Genomic DNA, 26,388 nt, shown 5'->3' with positions numbered 1-26,388 from the left:
CTCTTAGAAGACAGGATAATGAAAACTAAATAAACTCTACATTGGTTACATTAAGCACCAAAATGTTCTGGGATAGAACAGTATTCTGAGGGGACCCAATTAAAAAAAAGAAGTGATTAAAACCATTCATACCTTTCATTACTTTTACTTCTCAACTGATGTAGGAAACTGATGACATACAAATGGATTCCTATGTGAAATCCCTTAAATATACACCTTTAATTATGGAAGGGCATAGATAAAGATGAAGAAGAATTGATAATTCCAAAGGAATTGGTATTTCAGAATGGGCAGATTAATTTATGGAGTTTTGAAAGACTTCATTTATTACAACAAAGAAATATCACATATCATTTGCACGTGCGGTTATTTGGGAAGAAAAGCTGAACTTAATTGGATTCGCTTTTTAATCTCCGTCAGTTGGAATGAGCTGTAAAATCTTTATTATTCATATAAGCAGTCATACGAATGGCTACTTGTACAGTAATTGTAAAGTAATATTCCCAGATGAGACCTCACCACATGAGAGAATGTTAACCAATCTAATCTAGTCTGTATTCAATTGAGTTCCAATAAATGGTACTTATAGGAATTAAGAGCTTTTTATGTAATTAAGTAGAACATAACAAACATAATAAGAGTGGTATAGGCTTAAACCAAAGGTCTATTTATTCCACAGAAAACAACAAGCAATGGACTAAAGTTAAAGTGTGAATCTTCCCTTAGACATTGGAATAATATTGGTAACATCCTATTGCAGAGATCCTTATCAACAGCAGATTTCCACAATCTGTGCCCTCTGGTTGGACCTTCTGCCTACAACTAAATTTCTAAAAATTATCAGGTTTGGATTGGCTAGTACTGTCTTCCCCCGAAAATAAGACCCAACTAGAAAATAACCCCTAGCATGATTTTTCAGGATGCTCGTAATGTAAGCCCTACCCCCAAAATGAGCTCCAGTTAAAATCATCAGCTAGATGGACGTATTTGCTACTGTGTTTCCTTGAAAATAAGCCCTAGTGCATCTTTTGGAGCAAAAATTAATATAAGACCTGGGCTTATTTTGAGGGGGAAATGGGTACATATTTACAATCAGGACAATCCTTCAAAGATAGATTTAAAGGGTAGATTTATTTTAGTGTGTTCAAGTATAATAAATGTGTCAGCCATTACTGAAGGATGTCTTTCCTGAAAGCATGGTACAAGTTTTAACAAGCAGGGCAAATACTAATCAGTGATTTAATGCAATATGGAACAAAGTACTCACAGGTGGCCCAACTCTTCCCACTTCTCCTGGAAGTCCTCCTATACCAGGAGGACCCTGTATTGAAAAAAAGATAGAAACTAATTAAACTTCTCATAATAGGGATTGGCAACTTTCTTGTAACCAAGATCTGTGCTTTATTATTATTACTATTTTTTTCATCTCTGAAGAAAAGCAAAAGTTATCACCTTGGATGGGGTTTTAAAGAGACAAAATATCTGATTTATGTCTTAGTGCAAGATACCTATTTTGCACTCCAAATGCCCAAAATTGGAGGGGTGGGGGGAATCCCATCCAACATTAGGAAGTGTTGGGATTTTTAAAGTGTGAAATTGGTTTCTTAAACTTTTTTTCAAGAGTTAAGGCCTTTTTCATCTCTTTAAAAGTACCCTCCTCAAACAATGCAAAAAGCTTGGACCATCAAAGCAATGCTGGGGGTATCCAAGGGCTAACCACCCTTGTTTTGAAAATGTTGCCAAGAACACTGTGGAGGCTTGTTGAGATGGTTATTGGGTATGTGCAGACTGTTTCAAAGTGCAAAGAAAAAAAAAATCTACTCACAGGAGGTCCAGGTTTTCCTTTTCCCTAAAATAGAAAAAAAACAAAGTTTTTAATTATTATTTTTATATGTTTAGTTTTCAACTCAAACCAACTGTAGATATATTCAGAATGGAAAAACAAAGATCAACATTTTTAACTGGGAACATAAAATATTGTTTTCATCTCTCCAGTTTGTTGAGTTAGCAAAGAATTTCAAACAGTTTTAATTTTCTTTGAGACAGATGTTGAATGTGATCATTTAGAACAAACAAAGCAGTTTTCTTGCCTGATTGATCTATGCTTAAAAGTACAACTTCACATTTTAAAATGCAAGTTTCATAGTTATTCCCACACTATCCTAGAAATGACCACATTTTTCTATAGAAATTTATTCTGGATTGTTTCAACGTTTATTTTCAACAGGCACTAATCTATTTTCTTTACCCAAAGGAAGGAGGTTAGACAAGAACTCCACTATCCAAAGCTTACAAGAAGATAGAATGGGCCCAAGCACTGAAAGCGGTCATGATTTCACAGTCAATTTGAAAGATCTCCTCTAATTCTTCGTTTGAAATACTGAGAACATTTTCCATGCTTCCATTTTTTTTTCTCATTGAAGTGAAGCTTTCAACCAGAGGTGCTACTGATGGATATATTCTTTTCCATTTCAGCCCCAATGGCTCTCCAGCCTAAACCCCATGATCATTGCCATGTCCATAGCAGCACCTTATACAAGTAAAAAGGATCAGTTCATTTGCAGTCTGCTGCAGTTGCTACTGCTGGTGCGTATCTTTGTGGTATGGTATTCAGGGGTGGGCTTCTATCGGTTCTATCCACCTGTAGAACCAGTAGCTCTGAAGAGCAGCAGACATAGAACTGGTTCTATGTCTGCTGATATTTTTGGCCACTCGCCAGCCCAGGCTCTTACCTGATCTTTATTTCCTGATTTTTCAACTTCAGCTGCTGAATGAGGCATAGCTACAGTTTAAAAAGCAGGAAAAAAGTCCTTTTTCAAAGGCTGCTTCTCTGCTTGCAGAGTGCTGATGATGATTTACAGGTGCATGCCGGCAGCGTGCAGGGAAGGACATCATAAATCACCAAACCTCATAAATCACCTGAACTGGTAGTTAAGCCTTTATTATTATTATTGACCATAATACCCATCTGAATGATCTGGGAGAGTGAGGATTGGAAGTAGAGATCGTGAACCTATGACAGTGATGACTAGCCTTTTCCACGTTGCTTGCCAAAACTGTGCATGTGCAATGCACGTGTGACGTCCCCCACCCCCTGTTCATCTGCACGCAACCCGCTGCATGTACACCACGCACATCTGTGCATACACATGCGACCCCCCTCACCACATGCCTCTATGCATGTGCATGCAAACACCACGAACGCTGCATGCCTCTGAAGATGCTTGCGGGTCTCCCCCCACACATACGCGATAGGTACCCGACAATCAGCTGGCTGGCAGGGGAACGCGCATGCATGTGCAGTGGGGCTCTTTCAGGTGACCTCTTGCATGCCAGCAGAAGTGGCTCTGCGTGCCACTTCTGGCACACGTGCCATAGGTTCGCTGTCACAGACCTATGACATACACATCAAAGATGACAAGCCACAATGTTTTGAGTGAAATGTTTGCAGCATTCACATTTCAGCAATCAGAGAAAGGAGGATTGACTTATTTTCTAAAGAAACCTGAGGATAGGACAATTAGCAGTGAGTGGAAGCTTGTTAAAGATCTAAATCTAGAACAATCTTGAACTAAGGTTGAATTTCCTGACAGTAAAAATGATTAATCAATGAAATAGCTTGTTTTTCAGAGTTGTGGGTGCTCCATTACTGGAGATTTTCAAAAAATAGACTGACACCAGGGGTGGGATTCTACCAATTCGCACCTATTCGCTAGAACTGGTTGTTAACATTCTAAGCAGTTCAGGGAACCGGTTGTTAGAAGAAATTACTAGCCTAATCCTGTAAGGAAGGCAGGAAGGAAACATTCTGGGGTTGCTTACAGAAACTGCCTCTCTGTTAACCCTTATTACATTCTTGGCAGGACTAGAGTTCCTGTCTCAGGAACGTCTCTGGAGTTTTTTCCCCCTCCTTTGCTGGTACTTTGCTTGTGTGGAGTGACCATTCAAAGTTACAATGGCACTGAAAAAAGTGACTTATGACCATTTTTCACACTTACTACTGTTGCAGCATCCCCACAGTCATGAAAGGCCAGGCGAGGAGATGCTTGCCTCAATGTAAGTGATACTGAGTTGGTCACACCCAGCCAATAACATGACCACCAAGCCATGTCCACCCAGTCACATGACCACCAAGCCATGCCCACCAACTAAGCCACGCCCACAGAACCAGTTATTTAAAAAAATTGAATCCCACCCCTGCTGACAACCATTTGACCAAGATAGTATAAGGTCTCCTACTTTGAAAAGGAAGACCTTCCAGACTTATGATTCAATATTATATTTGCCAAAATCGAAAAACTATTCTCAAAAGCACAGCCCATTCTCATGCAATTTAGGGCTCCTGCAAGAGAATGGAGCTTTCACACAGCCTCCAGAGGCTCCAAAAAATCATGGAAGAACTGTGCTTTCATGCAATTTTGGGAGGCTGCACAGAGGTCATGGAAGAGCATATTCCAAAGTTGCTTCAAGAACAAAGGCCTCATGGTGGGCCTCGGGTGAACAGCCGAGAGCACACTCAGCAGAACAGCCTCGGATGGGCCGCAGGGGCCTGTCAAGCAGAAAGGAATTGTCATTTGTTTAGTCTGATGAAAGAGCTCGTCATGGTTGAAACTGGGGAAAAAATTCTATTCCTCAGTAGCTTCTCTGGGACAGATTGGTCCAAAACTTCATTTTAATAAAGAAATTACAGCGTGGGAAAACGGCTTTTAATTACTGTCAACAATAAATTGAAAGATATTTCTAATGATGTTCCTGATGTATCTCTCCTAAGAGAATGTGCTTGTGAAATGACAGTGGCATTCTGACCTGGGGTGGAGCAATGATGTTCAACTGTTCAATGATCACACCTCACACCAAATTGACAGATGATTTGCCCCAGCCATTTCATGATGTTTAACAGCATGAAGAGAAAGAGATGCTTCACATTGCATTGATTATCAGTTTGCTTCCAGGTTCAGTTCAGAGCACCGATTATCACCTCTAAAGTCCTGCAGAGTTTATTTCTCTCTTTTTGTATAATTTCATTAAGAATTTTGAAAAGAAGATTAAAAACTAACAAGAACTAACAATATAAAGCCAAGCCAAGAAAGAAAGGAAAACGACAAAAATGTGAAAAGAAAAAATGAAAAGAAATACAGAAAGAAGTAGCTTTCAAGTTTCTTTGCAGCAAATATTTGCAGTTACCAAATTAACCTTCTACACTATGGTCACAAAAAAAAGGAAAGGTCTCTTTTTTTCTATTCTCTTCTTTTTCTAACCATCAAAGCCATAAATCATAAATCTTCTGTTTCATCCAGAAAATCCATAAAAGGTGTCTAGTCAGCAGTCAATGTGAATGTTGTCTTCTCTCGAATCAAAGAAGTCAGTTTGGCCATTTCTACAAGCTCCACCTTCCTCACCAATGGTTTCTTCATTGTGTCAGATTATTTCTCAGGTATTTACAAGGCTACCTCTTCCATGTCAAATCTTGGGTATTCCTTGAAAAGGGAAATCTGAGCATTTCCATCCCACATGAAATGAAGAGGGTGAGTCCTGCTACTTCTTTGTGGCCTCCTCTATTAACCAGAACACCTTCCTTCCAGAGCTACAGAACATCCCTAACATCTTAACCTTTCAAAAGGATTTATACCTCATTCTTCCACTGGGTATTTGGAGACCAATGTGATAAGGTTACTTTCAGTTAATTCATGTGGGGAGGAGGATATTTATATTTTATGCTTTTCTTGCTCACAATCTAATTCACTTTGAATCTTGGGAAGTAAGTGGTCCACAAAATATTGTATCATTAAAGAAATATAAGAATACTGAATTTGTGCCAGATAATATGACATTATAGCCCAGCCAACACCAGAATGTCATGTGGGAAACTACCTTACTCTCATTTTACTTATGCCTTTTTTCACCCATATTGTGCTTTATAAATCGATTTATACAATGGCATGATCTTCTCATCATTATGGAAAGGTGTGACATGTAATTTCATCATGAACTAGGCTGAGTTGAGTTACTTAGCAAGCCCATGCAGTAGAAAAGGAACATATCAAACTTCAAAAACAGTGGTTTTGGTTTTGTTCATCACAATTACTGGAACAATAGTTCATAGTGTGGGGTATGTTTTAAGTGCCTCCAACTTATATTTCACCTCCACCAGTTTTATTATGTTATTTTCCCAGATATTCCAGTGTAACAGAGTGGTAAAATTCAAGGTGACTTTCATCAGTTCAGCTTTTTTAAATTGGCAGATATTGCAAATATTCTTGGCAGTTGTTACCACACAATCTATTGGAAAACCAGCCTCTTTGAGAACTTTCTCATAACTTTCTCATAGGCCTTTTATCATACCATAATTCACTTTCCTTGTAGATCATAACACTGCATTATATTTTAGATAATACTGTTCTACTGATATTCCTATCTCCATTTCACAGCAACCTTTGCCCATTTAATTAAATTAACTTTAACTTTTAAAAAAGGAAAGAGCCCATCCAAAAAAAGCCCATAAGGCAGGGGTCCCCAAACTTGGCAGCTTTAAAGTTGCCAAGTTTGAAGGCCTCTGCCATAAGGAATTGGTCATCTCCACCTTCTTCACCAATGGTTTCTTCAATGTGGATAGTGTCATCCAGAACAGCTTTGACCAACAAAGCTGGTCCTTTCATTAGGTGGTGTCTGTCTTTCTATTCTCTTTACATATTTCATTTATCGCCACGCAACGTTTAATTTTGACTGCTTTGTTGTACTTGCACCTGTTACATAAATGGCTATGATAATAAATAGGTAACAGAAAATGAGGAAATGTGGACTTAAGAAAAAGATGATGAATGCATAACTATATTCTTAAATGCAAATGGTTGCCATGAGAAAGCTAGAGTGGGAGCAGAAGTATGGTAGTAGGTGTATATCTGCAGGTGGGATGTAAAATGTCAAAATATGCCTATTTAAAAGACAGGGAGTCAATTGCATAACCACCATCTTGAGATCTCTCTCACACACACACACATACACACAGGAACAGCTGCCCCTGCTGGTAGAAGCACTTATTATTTTAACAAAAATCCCACACGAAGAGTAATTTTATTGGAGGGTAATCCTCCTCCTACCCCACTCATTCTAACAAAGCTTTTTCCTTTGTAGTTCTCCAACGTTTATAGTTTTCTCTGAGCATCATTCAAAGAGATGTGTCTATTTAATCCAGAATCCTATTCTAGAACTCTTTTAATGCATTTTAATTTAAATATATTTCCAATTAGTGCTTGCTTTACAGTTCCTCTGATTTTGTCAACATGGTAAAATCTCTTTGTTGGACCGAGTAGGGAGGGAAGAGGGTTTTACAAAATTCCTGTTTCAAATTTCAGCACTTTCAACTGAAAAGATCCTATTGTCAAATCTTATTCACAAATAAAAACAGCTTCCTGCTGGAATTGAAGCTCTACTATCAACTCAAGCTATTTTCTGGTATTAAGTAATACGAAGGCCACAAAGACTAATATCCCCTACCAATTTCAAGACAGGAGATTACTTTTTGAACTCTTCTATAGATGACTGGAAACTTCCTCCAGATTTATTGATGCATTTTTTTGTAATTGATCTAATTTTTACAGAATAGTTAAGGAAATATATTACATAATACCAGTTGTTAAAAAAAGATACCATGTAAAAATCAATGACTTACAGGAAGTCCACGGCCTCCAGGCAAGCCCACTTCACCCTAAAAATCATAAACGTTACAACATTTCAAATATTTAAAACATTTGTGCAAGTTCTTGTTTGTTTGTGTTACTTTTTGTTTAAAGACAAGGCAGAGTACAAGAATTGACTAGATGCTTTAGGTATGAAAACCCAGGTGAGTGATTTTGGGCAGGTCTTCTCTCTCAGCCCAAGTCACCTCACAGGGTTGTGGTTGTGGGAGAAATAGGAGACAGGAGAATTAAATTAAATTACTTTTCTTATTAAATTTATCATCACAAAATCTCCAGAACCTTAAAGCCTACAAACTTGAAATTTGCCACATAGGTTCCTCTTGGCTTCTAGGTGCTCACTAAGAAAGGATTTGTAAAAATGACCATCAGAGCATTAGTATTTCGTATATTATTATTAACATGCTCTGATGCTAAGAAGTTCCCCTCCCCACCTGAAAGGAAATCTGTTCCAAATACAAAACACAAGCAGAGGAGAGGAGTTTCAGTTTTAGTTTCACAGCACCAAGCAGCTTTAGTTACAGAACAGTTGAGCTAAACCACGCTCAGGCTCCTTGCTGTCTCCTTCTTGCTCACACAGCAAATACTGTTTCAGTTTCCAAACAGCCCTCAACTCTCTCACACACTAACAGGACACTAGCCAAATGAATACTGATGGATGCTGGTGGGCAGAGGCAGAATTTTTCCCTCTTATTTTCCTCCCCCAAAACTAAGCCCAACTACATATTTCATAGTGAAGCACGGGTATCGAGCTAGTAGATATAGATAGATAGAAATACAGAGATATAGATATAAAAGATATATAGGGTTGTTATTATGGTCCATCATACAGTCAGCCACTGGATTTGGCATTTTTATCCACCTACTGAGATTATTATCACTATTATTATTTAGCAACTGGAAAGCACCTCCAATCCTATAATTAAATAAAAACATCTGGAGATTGAAAAATGGGAAGGAAATGTAATGAAAGAGTTTAATCTTACCTTTTGTCCTTTTGGACCGGCTAAACCTGGTGATCCATCAGGTCCTGTCAATCCCTTTTGAAATAAAATATTAACTTTTAGTGCAGTCAATGACTAAAACAACTGAAAAAGGAATGTTAATGACCTGCTAGATAAATACATACATTAAGAATAGAATTCAAGACTTTTTAGCTTCCAATAAAAGGGTTTCTAAAGACAGATTTCAGGATTCAGATGCAGCACCTTACATCCAATTTAAAGAGACTGTGTGAAAGGCCCCCAATTATAAAAATTGCATCCAGAAACTTAGACATCTGTTCCCAGTCTCGCATTCAACTCAGTAAAGAAATGCCTAAAATTTTGAGTTGGACTTGGTATTACTTTTTAGCTCAGAAAGCGTTTGAAGAAGAAGCAGAATATGATCCAAGGTTTGAGACTGATATTTTTATTTGGGGAGAGTGCATTTTATATCTGCTCACTCAGCTTACAATGACGCCAAGATGAATCAGGAGCCTTTAGCTTCAAACCCCGTTCTATCATACAGGGTCTATGCCTTTGTACCACTGTAAAGCTAAATATTTTGCAAAGTAAATGTATAACGTATTTCCATATATATATTTATTTTTAGTAAGAAAGAAAGAGGTTGTTTTTAGTTAGAAAGAAAGAGGTTTCTGTTCACATGTTATCACAAAATGTGACCAATAGCGAGAGTTACTGACTATTTTAATGCCACTAATAATCCAGACAATTACAAAGAAAGTCAAAGGGACAACTATAAAATGGCCGTAGAAATGTTTTATAAGTTGACATAAATCCTGACACAAAAGTTGTAACTCAAGACCAACTTGCTAGTTATATTTTGGGATCCATTATGACTCCTAGATGGTCATCTAATACTTTGCATAAATCAGAATATATACTGCAAGCATTACCGTAGGTCAGTGAAATATATTTTCCTTCTCCCTCAGAGGTACAGTTATCAATTTTTTGACAAAACACCAGGAGGTGAACTCCTACTTGTTAAAAGCAGGTTGTTTTGCCTTGATTTTCTACTAGGAAAATGTTTGCTAGCAATTCCATAATTGCCAAAGGGTAAATAGAAGAGTAGGAGAAACTGGATAGTAGCACTGTTAGCTTAGGTTAGTACAGCAGACCATGACTCCAAACAAGTCACCAGGTCTTTCTGTTTCCAACATCAACAACATTTTGAGTGACATGGGGAGTTCTGCTTAGGGGTGTGATTCAACCGGTATAACAACTGGTTTGGTGAGTGTGCGTGCTCTACATTTAAAAAAGCTAATACTTACCTTCGACTGCAGCTGAAGAAAACAGCTGAGGCACAGCAAACTGCTCTGCTGTGTGAATCAGCTGTGCTCTAACAAAAAGACACAAAGCACAAGAAAGAGCAGAGGCAGGCAAGCAGGCCAACATGCTCGTCGGAGCAAACCGGTTGGAGTCAGCTGATCGTCAGAACAAGGGGTTCGTCTGAACCAGTCCTAACTGGGAGAATCCCACCCCTGGTTCTGCTGTTCTCTCAGCTAGGTAAGAAAAATCCAAGTCTCAGCCAATGCACTGGTCATCCTGACAGATCACAGGATAGCCACCTTAACAACCAGCAGGGGAATTAACAATGGAATTGGTTTGCTTCAGAAGGACCAGCTGGTGGGGGGTGGGGGGAGGAAGCTGGTGCCGGAAGTGGCTCATTCTGGTCTCCCAACTTTGCTCCTGAGATGGAAGAAAGTATCCAGCCCTTTAGGGTTCAACAGAAAGAGATGGTAGGAAGTATAGGCCGTTGTCGTTTTTCTTCCTATTGACTTTTATCCTTTTTCCTCAGAAGTTAATGCCCCGTGACTCAGAAGCAAATCGCGTCAATTTAAGCAGCTTTTGGAAACCTGCTCTTTAAGCCTTTAGCTCTCCACCTGCTTGTTAAAGAGATACAGCGGTGCATGAAATTCATTTCATTCATACTTACCAGGACAAACACGTATTCCCCTACTGTGCATGGATAAACATTTCCGAAGGGCAGATGTTCACCTGGGATTATCAAGTGAAATCCCCAGGTGATTTGGGAAAGTTGAAAGGCATGAAAGCTCCTTTGAACTCATTTATTTCATGCTGTATGCAGAAGATATATATAAAACCAGGCTCTCTGAAAGGTTATTAAATTGTGTCTGTGTTTGGAATGCAATTCAGATATGGTATGGATGGATACGGACTTTTGTTCTCTGCCCGCTATTTTTTAAAGTTAATTATATGAAACCAGGAACATATTTTGTATCATGGAACATTAAAGTATTGGAGTTCTCTTTTCAAACAGAAGCAGATCCTAGCTAAGTTAAGGAGATCTCTTGGCTTGGCTAAGTTAAATAATAAATAAATATTTATTTATTGCAAGAAACCAATACAAATAATCCTCAACTTACCACCACAATTGAACCCAAAATTTATATTGCTAAGTGAGACATTTGTTAAGTGAATTTCACTCATCTTTCTTGCTTTTATGTAACAGTTGTTAAGCAAATCACTGAAGTTGTTAAGTTAGTAAAGTTAAAGTTAGTCCCAAGAAACTATAGACCAATCAGCCTAACATCAATACCTGAGAAGATACTGGAAAAAATAGAAGAACAAATCTGTAAACATCTAGAAACAAATAAAGTTATAACTAGAAGTGAGCATAGGTTTGTTAAACGCAGATCATGCCAAACTAATTTTATTTCATTCTTTGACAAAATGACTAAATTAACAGACCGGTGAAATGTTGTAGGCATAATATACTTAGACGTAGACTACAACCTACTTCTTGATAAGGTAGAAAAATGTGAAATAGGCAGCATCACCACCAGATGGATTTGTAACTAGCTGACAAATTATATTCAATGAGTAGTCCTTAATGATATTACATCTACATGGAGGGAAGTAAGCAGTGGGGTACCCAAAGTTCCATCTTAGGCCCAGTACTCTTCAATATCTTCATAAATGACTTAGATGAGGGAATAGAAGGGGAACTCATCAAGTTTGCAGATGACACTAAGCTGGCAAGAATAGCAACTGTCCAGAACACAATCTCATGATCCAAAAAGATCTTGACAGACCTATGAAGACCTGAACAATGGGCCCTATCCAACAACATGAAATTTAATGTGGAGAAAAGCAATGTTTTACACTTAGGCAGGAAAAACCAAAGGTACAAGTACAGATTAGGTGAAACCTGACTCAAAAACAGTAACTCTGAGAGGGACTTTGTAGTCCTAGTGGACAATCACTGAAATATGAGCCAGCAGTGTACGGCAGCAGCCCAAAATGCTAATACCAGCCCTGGTTGTATAAACAGAGGCATAGAATTAAAATCACATGAAGTTTACATGAAGTTCACATTAGTATCACTTTATAAAACCTTAGGAAGACCACACCTGGAATACTGCATCGCCACATTACAAAAAATATGTTGAGACTTTGGAAAAAGTGCAAAGAAGAGCAACTAAGATGATTAAAGGCCTAGAGACAAAAGCATATGAAGAACAGTTGTAGCAATTAGGTATGATCAGACTAGAGAAAAGAATAGGGGTGACATGATAACAGCATTGAAGAGGCTGCCACAAAGAAGAGGGGATCAACCGGGGGTGGGATTCTACTGGTTCAGACTGGTTCAGGCAAACTGGTAGTTCTGGTGAGCATTTGGCCCCACCCACCCACTCCTGCTTTTTCCTGTGCTTTATTTCCTGGGTTTTTAGCACAGCTGATTCTCAGAGCAGAGCAGTTTGCTGTGCATCAGCTGTTTTACTCACCAGGGATGCAACAGAAGGTAAGTAATTATGTTGAAAATGGGTTTTTTAAAATGTAGAGTATGCATGCTCACCAAACTGGTAGTTTCACTGGTTGAATCGCACCACTGGGGTCAACTTATTTTCCAAGCACCAGAAGGCAAGACAAGAAATAATGGATAAAAACTCATCAAGGAGAGAAGCAACCTGGAATTAAGGAGAAACTTCCTAGCAGTGAGAACAATTAACCAGTGGAACAACTTGCCTCCAGAAGTTGTAGGTGCTTCATTGTTGGAGGTTTTTAAGAAAAGATTGGACTGCCACCTGTCTGAAATGGTCTCCTGCTTGAGCAGGGATCTGGACTACAAGGTCCCTTCCAGCTCTATTCTGATTCTAATTCTAGTAACATGGTTGTTAAGTAAATCTGCCTTGCCCAATGACTCTGCTTGTGCAGAAGGTCACAAAAGGTATGATCCCAGGACACTGCAATTGTAATAAATATGAGTCAATTGCCAAGTGTCTGAGTTTTGATCATATGACCATGGGGATGCTGCAACAGTCGTAAGTATGAGAAACTGTCATAAGTCATTTTTTTTCAATGCTGTGGTAACTTTGAGCGGTCACTAAACAAACCATTGAAAGTCGAGGTCTATCTACTGTATATTCTTCCTCAGAATAAGCAGGTTTTACAAAAAGCTTGGGTGGAAGAAGTTTATCTTAATGGCAACTCTAATAGTACAAATTTAGAATGTTGCTTTGTTACTTAGCAGACTTTCCAAATTGATTGCTGAAGAGGAACTATCAGATGGAGAATATCATTTATTATAGTCATTGTCAGACAGGGTCATCTGCATTAATCACTCTTACATTTACATACTCCAGACATAGACTATACAAAACAAGTACATAATTTTCTCAACACATATACATTAAGTCAGTGGAGCATATACTAGTTGAAGGTAATTTGAATTAAATTGAAGGCCTTCTTGGATTATAACACTATGTCACCAATATTATATTGTCAACTTTCTAATACATATCTAGATTAGATTGCTTGAATTTAATTTAGTTGATAGCTGACATTCTATTAAACCTTTACGAAAAGAATATGCTTTTACATTCTATGCATAAGCATGGGAGTCCATGAAAATAATAAATTGTGCATTGTGATAGCATAATGCAAGCTCTATTCTTTCCTATTTTGTTGTAATATTGCGTTCCACTATGTAACAATTAAGTTGCATTGTGACATTACAGTATACATGCTGTCATTTATGTCCCATCCCATAGATATCTATGCACACAGAAATGCTTTTGACTACATTATTTTACCACATTATTGTACTATAATTTCAGATCACACTCTTGAAAATTTGAATGAAAATTACATACTGTACATTCTTTAAGTAGTCTTTAGCATCTTTGAATGACTGCTAAGTGTGTATTTTATAAGTATTTATATTTGATATAAATATTTATATATATATATTATATAAGGATTTATATTTAATATAAATAATGTATAAATATAACAGCAGTTATATAAACTGCTAAGTAAGAGTTTTATATTTATATAAAAGATAACCTGTTAGAGCAGAACTTCAAAGATTGATGATCACTGTGCATTCCATTCATTGCTAGACTGACATAGATTTTTGCTTTATTAAATATAAATTTAACTCACTTCATACTTCTAAAACAGAATTTCATTGCATAGAAAATAGTAAGGAAATTGCGGCAAAGGGAAAAATGTATTGAGAGTTTTCTTAATTACTGGTTTCTAACAAGTTAATCAAGTAATATTGTACTATCCATTATGTTTAGGATATAAATGGGAATGTTGTACAAATTCCTGTCTCATTAATCAACAATTATTGAATGTGATTCTAAACAGAATAACAGTCTTCATAAATAGAATATGAAATTCTTTGTTTAAGAAAAGTGGGCTTTACCAATTCTACCACAGGATTAGATTTACTTCAATCATTGGTAATTATTAATGGTGTTGTTTCTTGATTCAAATCATTTTGAGGTAACACACCAAGGAAATATCTTTATTATTTTTAATTTAGCGGTATAGGTCATATCATGCATAACTAGAAATTTTGAAAATATCTTGGAAGTCCAGTAAGAAAAAAAGGGATACTTTTTTTCCTACTGGAAAATAAAATTTAAAAATTACATACTGATGATTTTTGATTGTCTGGATAGTCTGCAAATCAGATCTGATGCTGTTGGCTCACAACACTATAGAAAACATACATTATTTTGCTCACATAAAAACTTTTGCCAGCTCTTTTCAGCTGGTAAATTTTAACTTATCCGCTGCTTTGATATAGTTGGAAGAAGATTTAGGAAGATGGTATTGAATTCCCTTAATATAAATGCGATTAAAATGAATGTAACTCCAACGATGATTTAATTTTTCAGGATCCTTCCTATATTTATTCCATCACATTATTTTAACAAATGGACAGGGTACTGAATACATTTCTTTGCAAGTTCATCCCATGAAATTTTCATTGTATAAATTACAATTACCCATTTAAAGAGTGGATTTAATTTATCACGTGTTCAGATTTGTCACTGGGCTATTATACTAGCTTTAGTCGCTTCAAGAACTCACCCTTTCTTTCAATTTAACAAAATGATTATCTGACCTTACTGAAGTACTGGAATTCCTGTTTGCAGAAAAGTAAATGTCATCCCTGAAATAGTTTTGCAACACATTTTGGATTAGTATTGAATGCAATTCTGACCCATGTACCCATGAAAAGTTTACACCATAAAATAACCCCAGTTTTAAAATGCCATTTGTATCTGTGCATAGGTGTATAAACTGGGCCTGTCATAATGCTTTTATTTATCTGAACTCAGTTCTCTGGAAGCAAATATTTTTTAAAAATAAGCTTGATTTATTACCAAGTGCTTCCTGAAAAGTATTTTCACCTTAAGATGTTTGGTTTCTTTGATTCAGCTTCAACTGCTTCTTTTGAAGTTCATTCATTTATTTATTTGTACTACCATCCTCCACAAGGATCGCCGGCACTATTCTGCAGTGTTTAGAATTAGATGTTTTAGGCAGGGTTGTCTGGGTGGTGGGTCCCAAGGAGAGATGAGACTCGTAGTAGTGAACAACAGCTCTTTATTAAGCAACCAGATACTGAGACAAAAACCCTAGCCATGGCTGCTCTTTTTATAGAGCTGGCCGCGGCTAGGCAGCCAATGACAGGTTTTTGAGCTTGCCGCACTTGGTGTTAGCCAATCACGGCAAGCTCTATATGAGCCAATCAGAGTGTCCCATAACGACCAATCATGGCCCGGCTTTTCCGGACCAATAGGAATGCAGGCCTTCAAGCCTGCTAGTACGGAACACCCCTCCCCTCTTGGTTCCGTCCGAGGGGCGGGGAAATGTAGTCGCGCAAGTAGGCGGGTCTTCGGACCTGTCTACTTGACTTGCACAGTTCACAATGTCTTTGGTCATCGTCAGGTTCGGGCAGGCTCCACGTCGCTCTCAAGCTTCTCGAAGGAACCGCCTGGAAGGGTGAGCCAGGCCTATAGCTGTGACTCCCACCTGGTGTATCTGGGTCAGTTGAGTCGTTTGCTCTGTTGCTCCCGCCTGGATTTTCTGGGCTGGTAGAGCTTGTCCAGTTGCTGCTTCCAGGCAAAGAACCCGTCTGCCACGGCTCCCTGTCAACTGGTAAGTCTAGTTAGTTAAATGTTTGGTTTCTGTTTAATGGGGGTTGTTCTGCTTGTTCAGAACCTGGTTCTTGTTCAGAGTTTGTGGTTTCTCCCTCCCCTCTGATTTCTTGGTTGGAGTCTGTGAGGGGAGAAATGGCCAGCCTGGACCTTAGCTGGTCAATATGGCATTTCCAACACCTGCCATCAGTGATTTCGAGCCGGTAGGATCGAGGGCCGGTGATCTGGGTAGTTTTCGCAGGAAGCCATAGTGGGTCTCCAGTAAAGTTTTTTGCAAAAACAGTGCCTCCTTCCTTGAAGGCGCAGTTTTTGCTAGAGGATCCCGGGGGTTTCTCTGGGGTGTAAGCAGGGTGCAGACAATCTAGGGGTGACCGGAGTCTTCTGCCCATGAGTAGTTCTGCTGGGCTCTTGTTGGGCGTGGTGTTGGGCGTGATGTGTTGAATCAGAAGCATTTTAGTGATTTTTTTCATGGATGTTGCCATGTTCAATTCTTTGAATAGTTTTTTTTTTGTGAATTGAACCATGCGTTCAGCCCTCCCATTCGCCGCCAGGTGAACAGGCGATGTCAATGCGTGTTGGATGCCATGGTCTGCCAAGTATTGCTCGAATGCCAATGCAGTAAACTGGGGTCCGTTGTCTGAGACTATCACATCAGGTAGACCATGTGTGGCAAAAAGTTTGTTTAGCTTTTTATGACGGCTTCTGTGGTGGTGGTTTTCATTTTGTTTACTTCGAGCCAATTCGAGTAAGCATCAACGGTAATTAAAAAGGTATGCCCTTTTGTTGGTCCAGCGAAATCAATATGGATGCGTGACCATGGGCCTCTGCGGGTTTCCCATTCTAACGGTGGGGCTTTGGGGGGAGCCAAGCTAGTCTCTTGGCATCTGTTACAGGCGGCGACCCAGGTTTCAATTTGCTTGTCCATGCCTGGCCACCAAGCATAGCTCCTGGCCAGGGCTTTCATACGTACGATGCCTGGGTGCCCATCATGCAGCATGTTTAAAACTGTTTTTTGTAGCGTTTCTGGTATGATTACCCGGTCTTCCACAGGATACATCCTTTCTGAGAAAAGAGTTCAGTTTGCCGGTTTTTAAATGGTTTAAAGGGTTTGTTTGTCCCGCTTTCTGGGTAGGAAAATATTATAGAAATTAATGAGCCCAAGGAATGCTCGGAGGTCTGTTTTGTTTTTTGGCCTGGGGGCTTCTTTGATGGCCCTTAAGTTCTTGTTGGTAGGGTGAATTCCCTGTTCATCAAGGAGGTACCCGAGGAATTCAACCCTTTCAGTACATAACTGGCACTTTTCTTTCTTTACCTTGAGGCCAGAGTCTTTAAATTTTTGTAGCACTGCTCTCAGTCTCTTTTCCAATTCTCGCTTGTTGGGGTCTGCTACTAAGACGTCGTCGAAATAGGGCACGACTCCTTTAATTCCTTGTAGCAGTCTTTCCATTAGGCTTTGGAAAACCGCTGGTGCGACGCTGACTCCAAACTGAAGTCGGTTGCATTTAAAGCCCCCTCAGTGTGTTATGATTGTTTGAGCCTCGGCAGTTTCAGCATCGAATGGCAGTTGTTGAGAAGGTGGAGCCAGGTCGAGCTTTGCAAAGATTCTGCCCCCCCCCCCAGTGAGTGTAGGAGATGTTGGACTACTGGCACTGGGTAGGCACTCTGCTGCAATGTATGGTTGAGGGTGGCCTTGTAGTCACCACAAATTCTCAGGGAGCCATCTGGTTTGATGGGGTGACAATTGGTGTTTCCCAGCAGGCATGATCAATGGGTTCTAATACTCCTTGCGCTATTAGTTTGTCTAATTGTTTGTCTATTTTAGGCTTGAGTGCAAAAGGCACTCGGCGTGGTTTGAGGCGGATGGGAGAGATGTCAGGGCTAAGATTAAAGGAAATTGGGGACCCCCTGTACTTGCCTAGGATGTCACTGAAGACTTCTTGGAAGTCCCGAATGAGCATTGCTTCCCAGTCTTCATCCTCGGTGTGGTTGATGCCTGCCATCTCGATCCCCAATGGTGCGAACCATTGCAACCCGAGTAGACTGGGGAGGTCCTTGTCAGCGATTGTGAGTGGTAAGACGTTGGTTCGGTCTTTGAAAGAGATTTTGAAATGTCTTACACCCACTACTGGAATGCGGTTTCCCTGATAGTCTTTCAAAATCAATTTCTGGTCGCTCAGTTTTGGCAGCGTATGCTGGGTATTATACTCTTAATAGTCCGCCAGGAGACCATAGAGAGGTAGGAGCCAGAATCTACCTCCATGGTGCATGGTTGGTTTTCGATACCGACCTCAATATGAATTTTTCCTGCGTCGATTGGTGAAGTGTGGCCGATAATGACTGTTTGGTGCATTTCCTCTCTTCGTGGTGCCTCGCTGAATTTCTTGGTTCTGTTGTCCTGGCTCCATCGGTTGTCTGTCAGGAGCTCCCAGTTTTTGGTAGGGTTGCCATCTTGCCTCCTCGGGCTGTTTCCCCGGCGCTGAGGGCTGAAGTTTCTTTTGTTGCGGCATACTTTAGCGATATGCCCTTGCTTCTCGCAAAAATGGCAAACAGCATCCAGGAACTTACATTCAGAATGTGGGTGATCTCCTCCGCAGCCAGTGCATTGGTACCCCGACTTGCAACCCCGCCAGTCTCGCCGCTCATGCTCTGACTGAACTCTGTGAACTTCTTCCTCTTCACTGTCAGAGGGGGATTCGATGTCGCCATGGTGGGTGGAGGCTGCGAGTTTCTCTGGTGTCGCAGCTGGTTCACTGGTGGATTTGTGATCAGTTCCGTTCGAACGCTGCATTTATGCTGCTGACTTACGTGTAGCCTCGGCTGCGATGGCTTCGGCTATGGCGTCAGCGAGGGATATATCACCCTTGGCCATCAATCTGCTTTGGAGTGCTGGATCTTTTAGGCCGAGGACGACCCAGTCTCGCATGGCCTCGTCTAGGTTAGCGAACCCGCATAAGCCCCCTAGGTCTCTCAGGTCGTCTCCGAACTCGCCGATGCTCTCACCCTCGCGCTGATCATGCTGGTAAAAGTCATGCCTTCTGATAAGGGTCGGTACAGCTGGGGCGTAGTGGTTTCGGAGGATGGGAGCTAGGTTGTCTCAGTCCATAGTCTTGACATCAGCAGGCTTCACGAATGCCTTGGCCATTTTAAAAATGGCGGGTCCGCAGTGTGTCAAAAAGACCACTCGCTTCTTGCTGCCAGTGGCGTCTTTCAGGTTGTTCAATTCCAAGAACATTTGGAAACAATCAAGGTAGGATTCCCAGGCCTTGCTGGCCGGATTGAATGGTGCGGGTGGCACGGCGCTGCTGGCCATTTCACTGGTCGTCTTCGCTCTGTCTGCCATGTGCTGCTCAGCCTTGCTGTCTCAGTATCCCACCCTCATTGCCAGTGTTAAGTCTGGGCGGTGGGTCCCAAGGAGAGACGAGACTCATAGTAGTGAACAACAGCTCTTTATTAAGCAACCAGATACTGAGACAAAAACCCTAGCCACGGCTGCTCTTTTTATAGAGCTGGCCGCGGCTAGGCAGCCAATGACAGGTTTTTGAGCTTGCCGCGCTTGGTGTTAGCCAATCGCGGCAAGCTCTATATGAGCCAATCAGAGTGTCCTATAATGACCAATCATGGCCCAGCTTTTCCGGACCAATAGGAACGCAGGCCTTCAAGCCTGCTAGTACGGAACAGTGTCCAACTGAAAGCCTGCGGGCCAGATCAAGCTTTGCTTAGATCTGGCCCACAGCTCTGCTTAGATCTGGCCCACAGGGATGCCCTGAAAACAGTGAATGGACTGGCCCAGAGTGCCTCTGCCTGAAAAATGGAGCTCGGAAGGGTCGCCTGTGGTCCTTTAGAGCTCCATTTTCGCTGACAGACAGTTGCAGGAGGCCATCGCAGCCAGAAACAGAGCTTGGGATCCTGCTTTCGCTGGCAGAGTGCTCAGGCCACCACAAGCGCCCTGACACAAGTGACATTGAGCTGGCCATGCCCACCCTGGCCCCACAAGGTCAAACACAACCCTGAAGCAGCACTCAATAAAATCGAGTTTGATACCCCTGTTTTAGAGGAACTATCTGTGACTTTAAAGTCAGTAATCTGCCTTTGGAGGTATATGATGACAAATGATATGATTGCTATTAGTCATTTATATGATCATAGGAGTAATGAATTTGAATGTTCTGTACTGGAAAGCCAGTAGAGAATTGTATTAAAAACAATTTGACATGATTTTTGGATGAAGATAAAATGACTTTATGACTGGAAAAAAGCCCTCCTTCAGTTTGATTACAATCACCCTGCTGGAGATGGTTTGGTTTTGTCCTATGGTTATTGCATTTGAGATGACATCAACAGGACTATCAATATTTTTCTGGATCAGTCTCTGGAAGATCTTTCTGTATGGGTTATTGTTGTTGTTGTTGTTATATCCCTATTATTTGTATGTATCAAAATATAATGTGTGGGTTTTCCAAGTATATGGAATGGCTGCAGCATTTTTGAACATAGGAAAGAGAAATTAATTTGCAGCAATGTATTTTTGGTAGTGTGTTTGTGTGGGGGAGGTTTTTGGACAAAGAATAGGTTCAAATTATACCATATGTGCTTATCTATGGAGGAAATAGTCACCACTGTGTAAATTGTATGTATGTAAACAAGATTTTGATAAGACCACTGTACCTAGAATACATTTCTCCTACCTGATACACTCCATAGGCTCTCAGAACTGTCACCCAGCAAAGGCAAAAGGTATCAGGACAATGAAGGACTAGAGCTACATCTATATCTATCTATAACAAAGGCTCATTCCCAGGTGCTGATTCTTTCTAAATCCCTAATAGCATAGGGCACACAACTTAAGGAAAGCATGCATGGAATTCTTTCCAGTCTCTTCTTTTTGGAGTTCTGCTCTAAGTCATGTGACCAGAAGGAGAGGAGTTTGGAATGGAGCAGTTGACAATTGGAGAAATATTATGAGGGGTTTTTTTTTCACATTACTAATTCTTCTCACTATATCAAATTTTGTCCCATTAAGTTCAGTTTTCAGATGATCGTGCTGATGAACAGAGTCCTGATCTCCTAGACGTTATTTTTTTCCCAAGCATTCCACTGGATTGGAAACAACAGAAACATAGGCCAACGAATACTCAAAGGGAAGTCAAGAACCAGTGAGTAAAACATTTATAGTGAGAAATCCAAATTTGGGGAAAGAAAAAAAGAGTGACGAATTCCCCGATTATTAAGGAATGGAACAGACTACCTTTTGAAATATAGATGGTCCATCACTGAAGGTTTTCAAGAAAAGATTCACATTAGTCCGGGATAGTACAAAGATTGATGCACTTGACAGAGGATTGGGTTTGATGAATACCACCAACATCCATTACAACCCTATGATTCTAGAGTGTTATGATCCTCTGCCTGAATTTAAGGGAATGGTGAAATAAAGAACTCCCAGGTTTCAGGGAGTACATGTTCTCACCTAGGTATCCCTAACAGTACTCGTCCCCTATTATTTAATTTACAGTGAATTCCTCTCCAGCAAAGTCCCGGCCAACAGTCTGTCAAGTTAGTTCACAATTAAAAGACCTTTGAAGAGTGGCCAGGCCAGTATCTTTCAGATACCACAATACTTGGCAAGAATGCAGGAATGAACTAATTGTCTCCTGCAAAACCCCACTCCCCTTTTGCTCCTCTTTTATTCCCTATGGGATGGGCCATTCACCGTCCACCTGTGGCTTTACTCACAAGTTGCTCCTTAGCTGTTCCCTTCAGCTGGCAACTGTGCACATGTGCACACTCCAGCTGAAGAGGCTCCAGCTGTTCTTCTGCCTCACTGATATCCGACTCTGAAGGCAGCTGATAACTGTCAGACGACCCTGGCCCCATCTCTGCCTCCAACGCAGAGCACTCATCAGAGCTTTCCCCAGACTCCAGGACTGACCCATGTTCCTCCCCAACCTCCTCATTGTCCGAATCTGCTGCCAGTTCTGCTGGCTGCTTACAGATCACAACAGTGCACTTTCATACCCAGTATAGATTTGAAATAAAAAGAACCTTTTTAGCACATGGAAATAGCTTAGAATGACAGCATAAAGATTTATACTCACATCAGCTCCTGGGACTCCTGGCAATCCAGGGACACCTGGTTTTCCAGCATTGCCATCAGGACCCTGTAGGAGTGAATTGCACATCAGTAAACTCAGTTAGCAAATAAAAACCTTTTTTTTAAAAAGAGATGTTTTTAAAATGCTACCTGTTCTCAGTTACTTACTGGATGGCCTGGGAGGCCACGAGGGCCCCTGTCTCCCTAATGGGATAGAAGGAAGTAACAGTCAAGTGAAATCCATTTGAACAGAGTATCATTTATCATTCTATCTGAAAATTGCATATGTATTATATAGATATTAGAAATGTCCCTGTATGCACACTTAGCACTAGCACTTAGACTTATATATCACTCCATAGTGCTTTACATCCCTCTCTAAGCAGTTTACAGAATCAGCCTATTGCCCCCAACAATCTGGGTCTTCATTGTACCGACCTCGGAAGGATGGAAAGCTAATTCAAAACTTGAGCCGGTCAGAATAGAACTATTAGCAGTTGGCAGTAAATTAGCCTGCAATACGTACACATGCACCACATGCACATTACATGGAGAAATTCTTATGGCTAGGAGACAGAATTGCTGTGAAGCTAATAACATGGAATTTGCAGATTATAAATACTAATCTTGTAGAATCCCTAATGCAAATGACAGATTAAATGATGAACCTGATCCAGCTGCAGAAAACAGTTTGTTCTAGTTCATGCCTCCAGTTCTTACATTTTGGGACTGTAAAGAATGCACCTCCTAAGTTTCCAGGTCGATGAGCACAACATTTATAATGCTAGTTAACAAGACATGATGGAGATGTGCCCAAGTGTGTTGCATGCTGAATATACCCAGAGAGACAGCAGTGTCATTGTATAATACTGGAGGAGGAATTTCTTGAATGCTCCCTATCACCACACAACACAAGCTATACTTACATCTATGCCATCAATGCCAGGAACACCTGGGGGGCCAGGGGGGCCAGGAGGGCCTTGTGGACCTGGAGGGCCTCTCTGGCAAAGAATAAAAAGAACTGTTTAAATAGGAAGAGGAAACAACTCAAACCATCTTAAAAAGGGGGGAAGGAGCAATTGAGAACCGCAAGCAAGATATTCTGACTAACCTAATCAAATTCAGTTTGCTTGACTGGGTAATATGTTCCTGTTCTAATCTGTGTGACAGTAATTCATGACAAATGTGAACAATTACAACCTGAGATGTACAGATTGACACATGGTGTGTGGGGACAGATGTGCACGCATATACATGTATCTCTGCGAGTGGAGGTGGGCAGAGACAGAATCCATGCCGATGCCTCCCTTAAATTTCAAAGGTGCTTTTTCCTTCAAAAGGCTACTATACTTTTTTCCAGGAGGAGGAGGAGAGGAAGAAGAGGAAGAGGAAGGAGGAGGAGGAGGAGGAGGAGGAGGAGAAGAAATTTTACTTCTCATTCAAGAAGCTTCATCAGTTCTGATGATGGGGTGAAGCTTCTGAAACTTCTGATGAAGCTTCTTGGATGAGAAGCAAAACCTTTTCTTTTTTTTTTCCTCAAGAAAAAAACAACCCATCTAGTTGCTTACTGAAGAAAAAAAAAGCAGCTTTGAGACAACTATGACCTGGATGACTGAGAATCTCCACTGACCTATAGTAAATCCTAGTGGAAAAAGCCCCTTAAGGCAATAACAGGTGAATGAAAAGGAAGGGTTATATTTGTATTTCATTCTAAACAGGAAAAGAAGGTGTCTTCTCACAATGACTGGCCCTGTGATAAAATGGAATAAAATAATGTCCTGTAGTTTAAAATTGTGCCCCATTAACTTCACTCCCTTGTAAAATGGGAAATCAATCTGAAATAGAGAAAATAAAATGGTACCTACACAAAGGAGTTTAAGTGAAATTGCCATTACTGTATAGATAATATCCAGACTTATCTTCTGAGATATGTACATAAGTAAGAGATTAAATATGCTCACATACCATAGCCCTTAATAAAACCTTGTCCTCTATAACTTTCCTTCCTTCCTTCCCCCTCCTCCCTTCTTTCTTTCTTTCTTTCTTTCTTTCTTTCTTTCTTTCTTTCTTTCTTTCTTTCTTTCTTTCTTTCTTTCTTTCTTTCTTTCTTTCTTTCAAACTATTTTTGTAAGTCCCAAGAGACTTGGAAAATTCCAAACCATTCATTTTCAAAAATAATTTAGGGGAGGGAATTCAAGGCCTATAGGACACACGGTTTCCTTTTGGTGATGAAATTCTGACTTCACAGTAGATGCTCTGTGATTTTCTAACAGCCCCTTTTTTGGACTTCCATACTTTTCAGTAAATGGTAAATGGCTGAGAAGAAAAGCAGTTTTCCTATTCATTTCAGAATGTGAGAATTTCAGCTTCTCACAACTAGTAGTTTAAAAGGTATTTTTAATTCTGCAAAAGAGTCATTATTGTTGCTTGCAAAGTAAGCTGCTTTATGTCACAATTAATCATAAGGCTGCATAGTACACATTCATTTTTCTTGTAAAAACATAGGTAGAATTTTTTTTCTAGTGTCTAGCAAAGCTAACTCGAGTCTATACAAATAAAAGTCATGACAAATCTGTTGGATTTGCTCATTGTACTTCAAAACATTAACATTTCATTTTGGAGAAATGCATTATTACATATTAATAATTTTAAGTAAACTCTCAGCTGATTTTCTGTCATTCTTTGAAGACTTGGTTTTAAAAAATGAGAGCTTTTCACCTTTTTTTAATGTAAGCTCATAAAAGAATACATGTATATATGCAAATCTGCTTTACAGTGTGTCAGTCACTAGAGAATTCTTCCACAAAACAATGAATGACTGTTATTAGGAAACATATCATCTTTTCAAGATCCTCAAATAAGTGTGCCAAGTGAAATTCACAGAATGTTTCCCATCATGTGTTTCCCACAATAAAATGCTTTCTTCCACACTCAACTTTCTTCTTCCATTTATTTATCTCAGTACTATTACCTGTGTATATCACTATCTGGTAATTAATTCTTTTTTTAAAAAAAATCCATTTTGGATCTATATTCATAATCACTAAGATCAGTTGGAAGCCCACATCACACATAAATGTGGAGGAAATGATCCCTTTTTATTATCCTGTTTGTAATTATAAGAAGATTGCTTAGGGAACTGAAGTGATAATTAACCCACCTAACTTAATCCGAAGGATGCATCCTTTGTGGATTACACTGAATTAAAGCAAATGAGTTTCCTTGGACTGAAAATTCTGATTTAAAGCAGAAGGGTACTACATGTAGCTGGGGGAGGGAAGCATCAGAATTGGTAGAATGGATCCCAACCTAATCATACCTGTTGGTCGTAGTTAGATTACTCTGAAAGATATGTAGGCTCCCTGTGAAACCTCACCAACTAGGAAAAATAACTAGTGCAGGTTCAAACTATGATATGTCAAGCAATACATTTTATGGTGGCTTCAGACTTCCTCTAGGAAGCCCTCCAGCCAGGCATAATCACATACCTTCTCCAATATAGCAGCATCACTAGAAACATACACACTGTTTTAATTGATGGACAGGCAAAACTAGAATCAAAGAGCAATGCTTCAATTGAATAAGGATCCTTCTACTGTAGTTTTAAGGCTTACCTTTACAATTGTCTGGCTTATCTGAAAAGAATAAAAAAAAAAAAGTTAGGCAAAACTTACTTGGGCTAGACAAAGGCACATGGCTTGGAGAAAAATCCACAGGAACCAGGGGAACTTTGTGCAGGAGCCCGAGCTAGCCATGGTTACTTCTTCAATTGTCACAAATGGGTTTTAAAGTTACTGAAGAGCGGAGCCCCTCCAAATACTTCCAAATTGCACAACCGGCACAAAAATAAAAGCACAGCTGTTGTGCGGATGAGTGTTGGAGGAGGGTAGCGAGACTGGAGGAAACCTGATGTCTAGAGAGGAGGGATTGAATGACTCCAGCTTTTTAACCCTTTGGTCTGCTTTTAGCATTGGACCCTTCCTGGCAGCGCTTTCTGCCTTGATCTGTGCTGCAAAGGGCTTCACTGGGCAAGGAGAGCATCCCAAATGACTTTTTAAAGATCTGCTTTCAAAGGAGAAATTCATTATGGCCTTTTGAATGCAGGTAATCCTCAACTTACAACAGTTCGTTTAGCGGCAGTTCAGAGTTACAACACCATTGGGGAAAAGGTCTCTTTT

At 40.0% G+C, this 26,388-nt stretch overlaps 1 protein-coding gene across 1 annotated transcript in view; it reads right to left on the bottom strand.

Moving 5' to 3' along the window:
- Positions 1-26,388, bottom strand: part of COL9A1 (collagen type IX alpha 1 chain) — an 86,754-nt gene that overhangs the window by 45,793 nt on the left and 14,573 nt on the right. The window contains exons 5-12 of the mRNA XM_026726543.2: positions 25,825-25,845; positions 23,137-23,211; positions 22,379-22,414; positions 22,215-22,277; positions 8,681-8,734; positions 7,670-7,705; positions 1,826-1,849; positions 1,268-1,321 (exon numbers count right to left, since the gene is read on the bottom strand). Of these exons, the coding sequence (XP_026582328.2) occupies positions 1,268-1,321; positions 1,826-1,849; positions 7,670-7,705; positions 8,681-8,734; positions 22,215-22,277; positions 22,379-22,414; positions 23,137-23,211; positions 25,825-25,845 (363 nt within the window). The remainder of the gene's footprint in view (positions 1-1,267; positions 1,322-1,825; positions 1,850-7,669; positions 7,706-8,680; positions 8,735-22,214; positions 22,278-22,378; positions 22,415-23,136; positions 23,212-25,824; positions 25,846-26,388) is intronic.

This window comes from Pseudonaja textilis, chromosome 1 (genome assembly GCF_049901715.1).
Source record: "Pseudonaja textilis isolate UNSWEBS1 chromosome 1, rPseTex1.2, whole genome shotgun sequence".
NCBI lineage: Eukaryota > Metazoa > Chordata > Lepidosauria > Squamata > Elapidae > Pseudonaja > Pseudonaja textilis.
Note: the sequence above shows the minus strand (reverse complement) of the source record. Positions and strands in the feature narration are given on the sequence as shown.